Genomic DNA, 10892 nt, shown 5'->3' on the forward strand with positions numbered 1-10892 from the left:
TCATAATTATTAAAATCTTAAAATTGCATTTATGTTTAAGCGTTAGAAAATGAAAAATTTTAGACCCTTCGTGATCAGAGAGAGAGAACAATCATTAAAAAGATCTAGATTCAATTAGAGCAGATCCAAACGAAAGGAAGAAAAATTAAACAGCAACTATTGAGTAAGATTACGAAAGGTAGAAACTATTGAAGAATCAAACATACCCAAATACTTTGGATCACTGTCTGTTTGGTGAGCGAGAGTGAGAGAGTGGGAAATGAAAGTTGGGGTGGAAGATGCGCTGTGACTGGTGAGGGAGATTAAGAGAGAGACGTTGAAAAAATATTTTTTTGTATGGGACATTGTCCCAATGCAGTTTGAATACAACATGTTAACTTGTCCCACATTATTAAGAAAATACCAATTCCCAAGTTTGTTTATCTATAAAAGGATGTATCCTCTCTTTTCGAAAACAAGTGCCTTATTGTATTGACTTAGACTTCATACTTGGTTAGCTAGGCTAAGCAAATGCTCATATGCAAGCTGACTTTTTGAGTCATTTAAGAGTACTTAAAGTTTAAATTTATAAATAAATAAATATAAGAGCCAGCTCGCAAGCTGTCTTGGTTTGGCTTATTATAAGCTCGAGTAAAATTTAAAAGAGCCAAGCCCAAACAAGGAAAGCTCGCTCAGGCTCGGCTCGTTTATACCCCTGCCACCAAAACATAGTTATAATATTAGACCTCATCTTCATTCTTCTAAGAAATGTTAGTCCACAGTAGGCAATGGGCATGGACCGCAAGGCATTTTGAAGTAAGCAATGACGTTTTTATTCATTGTCCTTCCTGTAGAAATTTATAATAGTGCCGAAAATATAGATCCCACCATTTCTTGGATTGGATCTTTTCCAACAACCACTTTCTTCTCACCAGAATCTAAAATCCAACATTTTACTTCCACTTTCTCTAAAAGATTTATGAGTTTTTTTTTTTTATATATATATATATATATATATATATATATGCTAAAGATATTTTTTATGAATTTTGTAAAGGTGATATTGATATTGTAAACATTTTAGTACCCCACGCAACAAGCATCACAAAAAATAAGAAAAACCCAGAAAAAAAAAGGAATCTCAAAACAACATCTCATTGACACAAGATTGCCAACTACTTTATAAAGAGGTGGGCCAGGATGGCGACACGTCCGCATTTTTGATTTCTAAAATATCTCTGCAGTCTCCACATGCAAGTCATGGAGATATTTGAAAATGTTAAGAGAATTCTCGCCCCCGCTGGCCACGGCCGACACTACTTCTGTGATTATCTTCTTCTTGTTTTGCAGGTGCCTCTTAGCTCAGTCTTGTTATGAATATGTATACATTAATTTTTGAAATAAAAATGAAAAATTAATCATCAATTCTCTCCTAGACATAGCTTCCATGATTGAACGCCGACATGCATTGAAATTTCAAATGTTTGAAATTTTCAAACCATTTTATCACATGCATGTTTCTTTTGTCTTAAAAGAGAGAGAGAGAGAAAACAGAGCTTGAAAAGAAAGAAAACATGGCTAATAAGGTAAATGTTTCCGTCGTCTATTTGGCTTGGTCGGCATTTTCCACGGTTGTTAATCTCTTCTTTGTGAGAAATCTGTACGTGGGTGGTGATTGGAATCTGAGTTGGAGCAAGAAAGCTGCAGCAGAAGCAGAAGCTGTGGCAGCCATCTCATGCTCCGGCCATGGCAGAGCCTACTTGGATGGGTTGGTTCTCAATGGAAAGGAACCCATCTGTGACTGCAATTCCTGCTATGGAGGCCCTGATTGCTCTCTGTTTTTGCCTGCTTGTCCTGCAAACGCTGATAGGTATCTCTTTCACTCTTTCTCTCTGTTTTAACATCAGTTTTACTGTTTAGAGATATCTTAGAAACTTTGAATGGAGATCACCTTTTCAAATAAGTCTTAGATTTAGCTCGTTCACATTTGTTGCGTGGATTGCTTTAACAATTTAGACGGTAAATATTAAAGAGTTGGATTACCTATTCGAATAAGTCTAAGACAGCTCACCTCATATATATATATAAGGGCTCTCTCAAATTTACTATTTAGATTGTTAATAATTTAAACCGTAAATTACTGAAAATCTGAATATGAGGTAATGGTTGAGAAACTCCAAACAAAAGTTATGATGTGATACTATTTTTTCTTGAAATTGTAACAAAAGTTTATATGGCATATGTTAGTTCAATTTAAAAATTTTTTCAATTTTCCTTTTAGGTTTTCTAGACTTCTAGTGCTACATTTATGCTTGTGGAATTCCAAAGAGAAAGAGGATTTTGAGGGTCCTGTTAAATATTCTCCATGTATAAGAAGGAAAGAAAAATGTTACGTTTTTTTTTTACTCTTTTTTTTTTTTTTTGGTTCTATGTGCATATTATTTTCTAGAAAAAAAAAAAAATTACCTCACCAGTCCTCAGAAAAAATGTGAAAAATAATATTGACGAAAAAAAAAAAAAAAAAAAACCTTTCAACATTCCTCAAACAGAAATGCCTTAAAAAGGGTTTTAGCAACAACAAAGAATTACGAATGGCACGTTTTTTTAAATATAGAGTAGAAAGCGACATGACTAAAAGATTTTTCTATCTACCGCTAGCTGTCATCATTAAGCATTTCGTCTTATTCCTAGTCTCCTAATAAATTAATAATATATATGCCAAAAGCTTGGAAGTTGACGCAATGCAAAAATTAAAGCATTTAAATTTATCACATGCTATTTAAATGGGTCAGGTTATAGTTGACTTATATAGTTTTATACTCATACATTTATACGGTTCAAACTCAAAACATGACATAATGACTGACAATTTTTTATATGACCTCAACTTGACACAACCCAACACAAAATTAGAGAATTACAGTTGGAGGATTTGACTCATTTAATTAAATGGGTCAGATTAGGGTTAACCTATATAGTCTTCTACTAATGCTTTGACACAACCCAAACTCGAAACATGACACAATGATTGACAATTTTTTATATGACCCCAAACTTGACACAACCCAACACAAAATTAGAGAATTATAGTTGGGGGATTTGACTCATTTAATTAAATGGGTCAGATTAGGGTTAACCTATATAATCTTCTACTAATGCTTTTACACGACCCGAACCTAACACCGACATGCAAACACAAATTGCCACTCCTACTCCAAGATTTAAACTCGTGATGTGGTGCTTATTTTGATAGCAAGTGTTGGGTATCTGACCAATATATCAAAAACTCCAAAGAAGATGGAACGTGAAAAGTTACTCTTAAACCTATCTCATACTAGGCTAGCCCATTTTAGGGTGCATACCTCAAATTGAACCTCATCTGGATCATTACAATCTCTCTGTCTTTTCTTTTTTTTTTTAAATATACATACCCCCTTCAAATTAATACTCAATTTGCATTGTCCTCCATAAACTTTTAATTGCATAAACATCCCCCAAACTACCATAAATTGCAATTAATGTATCCCTTTTTGTCCCATAAATAGACAAAAATGACCCTAAATTTTTTCCATGCCAATAAAACAAAAATATCCCTATAAATTTTTTTTTTTAAAAAAAAAACCACCGTGACAACCTACAATGAGTGTGGGTCCGTGACAATTGACACCATGAACTTTTCTCCTTTTTTTTTTTTTTTTTTGGTTGATATCATCCTCACTTTTTTTTTTTTTTTTTTTTTTTAATGTTTTATATGTCCACACAAGAGAAGAGAGAGAGTGATTCGAATTAGAGACCTCCGCTTCACGAATTAAGAACCTCACATTTTTTCTTTTTTTTTTTGAAAAAGAATTAAGGACCTCACTTAATTATGAAAGAAAATGTATCTTATCCATATAAGATATACACACTTATCACAATTGGATAATTGGTTATTATTGAGATATTGTGATTAATTGCAGTGGAGATCCATATTTCTTGGAACCTTTCTGGATGCAACATGCAACAAGCAGTGCACTTGTTGTGGCGGGGTGGCATCGAATGGGGTATTCATACAGTGATCACTCTTTCATCTCTCCAGAGCTCGAGAGCCACATCCGCACTTTACATTCCGTCGTCGGAAATGCTATCACCGCCGGAAGGTACATCGTTTTCGGCGCCGGCTCAACCCAACTTCTTAATGCTGCAGTGAATGCACTCTCCTCCGATAATTCCTCTACGCCTGCAAGTGTCGTAGCTTTATTTCCTTATTACCCGGTTCGTACTTCTTCTAACATCCGTAAACTACTTACTTTTTTTTAAGTAATATATTTTCAAAGTAAAAAAATGTTGGGAGTATTACAGATTTTACCATAATTTTTTTTCAAATTCATGCGGCATTCTACATGAGTGCCATGTGATGTCAGTTGGGCAAAAAGAAAAAAGAAAATTGACAGATAAATTTATTTATTTAGTGGATGACATAGTAAACATCACGTGAACTTATCAGTTTGCAAGGAAGTTACTTATAAAGATGAAGTGTTCCTAACCGTACTCTTTTAAAGAAATTGTTTGTGTTTTATTATTGATTAATGACATATACTATATTTTAATCTTACAACTATTCATAAAATATAAATTCTTGATTTCTTTTTTTTTTTTTTAAATAAACAATGATTGATTTAAAGGTTGGTTGAGACTACTACATCAGTAATGCGGGATAGTAGTGAGATAAAAATATAGTTTTTAACATTATTCTTTATTATTTTAGTAAAGACATAATAAAAAAAATGTTATACACTATACTTTTATTTCACTTTGTTAATAAGGACTGGTTAACAATTTTACATCAGCAAAATAGGATAAAAGTGTGATGTATATCATTTCTTTATAATGAATTAAACAAAAATTAAAAAAAAAAAAAAAAATTAAAGAATTTCATGGTAAAATATTCTTAATAATCTCAAAAAAAAAAAAAAAAAAAAATCCATATATAGTTGCTGTATTTATAAGTAAAGTATTTTCCTTTATAATGGAGATCGATCGATGAAGGTGAAATCAAAATATCACAGGTTTATAAATTGCAAACAGAGCTTTTCCAATCGAAGAACTACAGATTTGAAGGAGATGCATCCTTGTGGGAGAACAGAACGAGCAATGCTACTATGAATTTCATTGAGTTTGTAACTTCGCCAAACAATCCCGACGGACAGCTGAGAAAGGCAGTCCTCCATGGCCACCCAAATGCCAAAGCTATACATGATCATGCCTATTATTGGCCACACTTTTCACCAATTCCTACTCCTGCTGATGAAGATGTTATGATTTTTACCATTTCTAAACTCACCGGTCATGCCGGCGCTAGATTCGGGTAAGAATTTAATGACCTACGTGACATTGTATATATAAAATAGTTAAGATTTTTAGTAATTTACCCGATTGTTAGAATATGATCGAGAGAGCTTTTGTGAGGTTTATTTGTCCGAACATAAAGATGGGCTGTCAGAGACCCGTTTGGACATATGAGTCCTATAGGGATTCTCACATCCACTGCCCTAATTGCTAGTAATTCTGATAGTAAAATTTATTGCACTTACATTTTTATCTTCCAACCATTTTACAATGCTTACTCTTAATCAACTGTTAGATTTTATTATTATTATTATTATTATTATTATTATTATTATTATTATTATTTTAACAAGGACTAATCAAGGGTTGGTTAAGACTATTACGTTAGCGTTGTAAAATAATTGCAGGATAAAAATGTAGTTTATAGCATTACTTATCGAATCTTAATCATATTAAACTATTTTATTGGTTTTTTATTTTATTTTATTTTTTTATTGGTTAAATAAGAGAATTGGTTTCCTATGAGATCTTGGAATTTGTTGAACATTATATAGATATGTTTTTACGGAAAACCCAGTATCCACCCTCATAATTAAGCACTTAATAAGACTTAGTTGTAATAATAAACTGTTGCTAAGGATTCAATTATGTAAAAGCATATGGCTGCTCTTAATTCCACCTTTCTTTGTGAACTTGTTCCTAGTCTCAACTCTCAAGTAGTTCTTGAACTTAGATTTGTAGTGCATGCAACTACTATATTACCAAAAAAGGCATAAGGAATCTCTAACAATTTTGTTGTTTGAATTTAATTTTAGTAATTCCAATAAATGTGATACAGTTTCTATAGAGTCCATTTACTCGAACGAATCTCAAACAGCCCGCTCTCCTGTTCAGATAGGTGTGCCTAATCATAAAAATTCTCTCATATTTATCACCTGAATATTTTAGACATTACATTGTTGATGATCCGGATCCGAATTTCGGTGGTCATATTGGTGGGTTTGATGCAGGTGGGCTATAATAAAGGATGAGGCTGTGTACGAACGAATGACAACGTATATGACCTTAAACACTTTTGGTGTTTCTCGTGATTCTCAATTACGAGCTTTAAAGCTTATAAAAGTAGTCCTTGAAGACGGAGCAAGAGAAATATTCGAATTTGGTTACGAGATCATGAGAGATCGCTGGGAAAAATTGAGTAAGACTTTGTCCACGTCTAAACGCTTTTCTCTCCAGAAACTTGCACCACAATACTGCAGTTTTTCCCAGAAAGTTAGAGCACCTTCTCCAGGTAATATTGTTACTCAAGATTTAATGATTTGATTGGTGGGTGTTCTCAGTTTGATCATATTTGACAATTTACTAGCAACACATCACACAGAGGGAACACTAGTGCGTTTGGGTCCGTGATTTCGTAGGCCAAACACATTTTAAAATAAAACCATGAAAAGTATTCGGTTTGGGACTTTGTTTGTAAAAAATTGGCAGCATTTTCAAACCAAAGGTAAGGTACTCCTACAACAAAATTCCGTCTATATATTAACTTAACAGATTCTGATAGCGTGAAACATTAAAGTCTATAAAATTGTAACACATGTTCTATTTAAGTAAGTGTCACACTAATGGAATCTGCTAAATTAGTGGACGGAATTTGACCCTAGGGACTAATTTTTTTTTTTTTGGCATACCACAGAGACCTTTAAGTTCATTTTAATACCACATGGAGCTAATTGTAAATCTAGCAAATCACATGACCTGATTTTGTATTTTTTCCCTTTTTTTTAAACATACGATTTTAAAGGTTGAACCCGAATTTTATTAAACGTTTCACTGTGTTTTTAAAAATTGTGTTTTCATTAACTACGTTTTGAAATTACTATTTTATTCAAACCGCACATTTTTAAAAATTACATGTTGAAGAACACATGTGAATTTAATAGACCGGATTAGTTGAAAAATCAGAAAAGAAATATACTTGAATTGCAAAATTTCTATAATTTTAACAATTTGAAATGATAACAGCTTATGCATGGTTGAAGTGTGAGAGGGAAGAGGATAGAGATTGTTATTCGGTCCTGGAAGCAGCCGGTATAACTGGCCGGGAAGGTGGCTTGTTTGGTGCTGAACTTGATCGTTATGTGCGTCTCAGTCTCATCCGAAGCCAAGATGATTTTGATTTACTCCTTCATCGCCTACGCAAAATCTCAGGGGAAGAAGGAGCCAAGCCTTTCTAGTTTAATGTAATCAACATCAGTTGATTACAATTACAAAGCTATTGGCATTTATTTTGTAACAAAATCATTATCTAGTGAAGTGGTCATGTCTATTGACCCGCTATATATGTATATATATGGAAAGAGTAATATTGCTATTGGCTTATCATTATCTCACGGTCAACGGGGTGAGATAGTGGTAGAATAAAAATATAGTTTTTAGCATTATCTAGTGAAGTGTGGCTATGTCTATTGACTCGCTTAAAAATATGGATCTGGATTTTCTGTAATTAGAACTTACTTTTAAAAACCGGCTTGCAAAAAGAGGGTATCCAATAACTTATATACACATTATTAAGATTAGATTTAACCCATATGAGATATAAGAATCGTAACACTATTCCAATTGATTCAATGGAAGAAGGGCGCGGGCCTTATCAGGCAGGCATCTCGGCTAACTTCATTTTTTAGGGCAGCTATATCAAATTGCAAGGAATCAGGTTGTACAGACTCGTCCACATGAGAAATATCAAATACAAAAGCAATTTTCGTAGAGCCTAGAGGTGTGCTAATTATAGTACAATTCAAGCCAACTTTATCAAGTTTTAATCAGTGTCTTTGTACGAGCATTTCTGCCCTTCTTTTCTCGTGGGCAAATCACAAAAACAATATAATATCATAGCACATTAAAAACACTATCAGAACATAGAATAACATTTCTTTCGCCTTATATTTATCACACAGGAAGGAAAAAAATAGAAAGCGAAGAAAACAACAGATAAAACCAGAGTTTCACTGGTCTTTGCAAAGTCTCACCACCTAAAAAAAAAAAAAAAAGACATCACATCTCAAAGAAAGCAGCTAATTTTTCATTCATCATAATCTGTCTATTACAATAGAACATTATGCTTAAATAGTCTAGGAGACTAAACTCTAACCATAACCCTAATGTGATTGACATTGGGTCTAGTTCATTATTTATAAATAACTTAAAATTTTGGGCCGAGCCCATTATTGAATTACTAATAAAATTAATAACATAAATAAAGTTAAAGGACCAATTTATCATTGTCTCATTCTGCATCAATTTATCTCTATGTTGAGGTCTCCATCTTTACTGGGCATCCATCTCTGAAATGGGTATACTTGACGTTGAACAACTAGGTAAATTTATCTCCATCAAATTTGTTGGAGTAGAAAATGCTATTTGTTTGGGAGTAGGAAGTGACATAGTTTCATTGGTAAGCATAGAAATAACATCAGACATGGTTGGCCTATTTGCTGCTAACTCTTGTACGCATAAGAGACCCACATGAATGCATCTCAAAATCTGGAGGGCATAATAGGATTCAACCAGAGTCGAATCCATTAGGTCCAAAGTTCTATTTTCTCTCCATAATTCCCAAGCCTGCAACCAATCCATGTCCCACAATTTATTTTCCAGTTCAATTTGAACATATAGAACCCAAGCAATGATAGTATCAACAAGTACAAAGCAAATAAGATAAATATGAGATGTAGCATACTTACATATCTTGCTAAGTTTATGGGGCGTTCAGGATGATAAATGTCACTATTTTTTTTGCCACTAATAATCTCCAACATTAGAACTCCAAAACTGTATACGTCTGACTTCTCTGAAAAATTCCCTTCCATGACATACTCTGGTGACGTATATCCACTACAACCAATAATGTAAGAAATATTTTAGATTTTGAGGATAAATTAGCTAGGGATATAATAAGTCCATGTTTACTTACTATGTTCCAACTACTCTTGGAAGTATTAGCTTCAGCATCGTTTCACCCAAAAACTCTAGCCATGCCAAAATCCGATATTTTGGGATTCAAATCATCATCAAGTAAGATGTTACTTGCTTTCAAATCTCTACAAATAATCCTTAGTCTAGAGTTTTATGCAAATAAAGAGGCCCTTGAACAATGCCTTCAATGATGTTGTAACGTCGCTTCCAATCCAAAAGCTTTCTTTTCTTTGGATCTATAAAGTTTTGTATAGATAATTAGTTCATCCTTGCGATACAACTAAAGTAAAAGTAATGTGAACAAAAGAAAAAAATAAAAGCATGATGAACCAAAGAGGAAAAAGTCCAAGCTTTTGTTAGGCATATACTCATAGATCAACATCTTTTCATCTCTGTTAACACAACAACCCAGAAGTCTAACGAGATTCATGTGCTGAAGTTTGGCAATGAGTATAAGCTCATTCTTGAACTTCACTAATCCTTGTCTAGAACTTCTAGAAAGTCTCTTAACAGCTATTTCTTTGCCATCGGGCAATTTTCCCTGAATTGGTGATATAAGGAAGAGCTTTAAACTTGTTAACAAAAGTGAAATATGAGCTTTATATATATATATGCCTTACCTTATATACAGGACCAAAACCACCTTCTGAATACTTTGAAATCATGACCTTTCTTCCCATCATTGTTAATCTCATTTGCGTCTCCAAATCTGTTTGAATTCGTCAATTCAAGTAATACAGATTCCTCATTGCTTTCCTGCTCACCAGTTGCACAAAATATTCATAATTAAACTAAATGCTTATCTGGGTTTACAAGTTAATTGATCTAATATTTAGTACGTAGCAAATAAAAAAGATTCTTACCAAGGAGTTTTTTCCTCCACAAAAAGCATAAGAATCCCAAGATTACAACAAAAGCAGCCACTGTTGCTATTATGATCCATATCCACCATCTCTTCTCTGCAGGGGGTGGATATGGGGTGGGGGTGGGGGAGGTGAGTGGCTTACCATTTTCAATTAGAACATATAATTGGTCGTGCTTGCCATCTTCTTCAAATTGACCATTTTAGAACATGCATCCAGTTCCATTACTGTTCGAAGAATTAAAACCAACGCAGGAACAATTGCTCATGCATCGAGCCCAACAATCACCAATACTCATGCTTGAATTGTAATCCACATGATGAGCTGATAGTGGAACAAAAGAACCATTTCTTTTCTCGAACGTTTGATTGCTATTTCTGCAATTGGGTACATTTTGCTCCACACACCCGCCATCAGAGGAATAACTGTTAAGTATGACTTGAATTAAAAGTCATGGTGGGACCCAATATTTTGTCTCCTTCTTCAAGTAGGAGAGGTTTTTTGGTTCAACTGGTTTGCTCCTTTACATGTGGGTTTTGGAGTCCTTCTCCTATGTGTAATAGGACTCCTTGTTTGATTTATAGTAGGAGTCCTAGACCAACATGTAAAAGGAGAGTTAAGCTTCTATATAAGGAACAAAGCACAAGGTGAATTTGTGTGTGTGTGCCAAAAACGTGAAGCACCAAAGGGAGGAGAAAAAATAGAGAATTTGAGAGAAGGAGGTACAAGGGCAGCAAGGGTGTTTTC

The 10892-nt window shown here is 33.8% G+C and overlaps 1 protein-coding gene and 1 pseudogene across 1 annotated transcript; one reads left to right on the forward strand and one right to left on the reverse strand.

Moving 5' to 3' along the window:
- Nucleotides 1-1268: 1268 nt before the first annotated feature.
- Nucleotides 1269-7684, forward strand: LOC132189692 (tryptophan aminotransferase-related protein 4-like). The gene is made up of 5 exons (XM_059604460.1): nt 1269-1849; nt 3939-4233; nt 5028-5326; nt 6318-6598; nt 7330-7684. Exons 1-5 carry the CDS (start codon nt 1554-1556, stop codon nt 7539-7541), a joined length of 1383 nt encoding a protein of 460 aa, XP_059460443.1. The 5' UTR covers nt 1269-1553; the 3' UTR covers nt 7542-7684.
- Nucleotides 7685-8634: 950 nt separating this feature from the next.
- On the reverse strand, nt 8635-10370 carry LOC132189465 (cysteine-rich receptor-like protein kinase 10; annotated as a pseudogene).
- Nucleotides 10371-10892: the final 522 nt, after the last annotated feature.

Source organism: Corylus avellana, chromosome ca8 (genome assembly GCF_901000735.1).
Source record: "Corylus avellana chromosome ca8, CavTom2PMs-1.0".
NCBI lineage: Eukaryota > Viridiplantae > Streptophyta > Magnoliopsida > Fagales > Betulaceae > Corylus > Corylus avellana.

What these genes read in the sequence shown, in the direction of transcription:
- LOC132189692 (XM_059604460.1), top strand. Translation starts at nt 1,554, where the DNA reads ATGGCTAATAAGGTAAATGTTTCCGTCGTCTATTTGGCTTGGTCGGCA. An exon ending in CTTTATTTCCTTATTACCCG is followed by an intron (nt 4,234 to 5,027) that starts GTTCGTACTTCT and finishes AAAATATCACAG; the next exon opens with GTTTATAAATTGCAAACAGA. An exon ending in AGTTAGAGCACCTTCTCCAG is followed by an intron (nt 6,599 to 7,329) that starts GTAATATTGTTA and finishes AAATGATAACAG; the next exon opens with CTTATGCATGGTTGAAGTGT.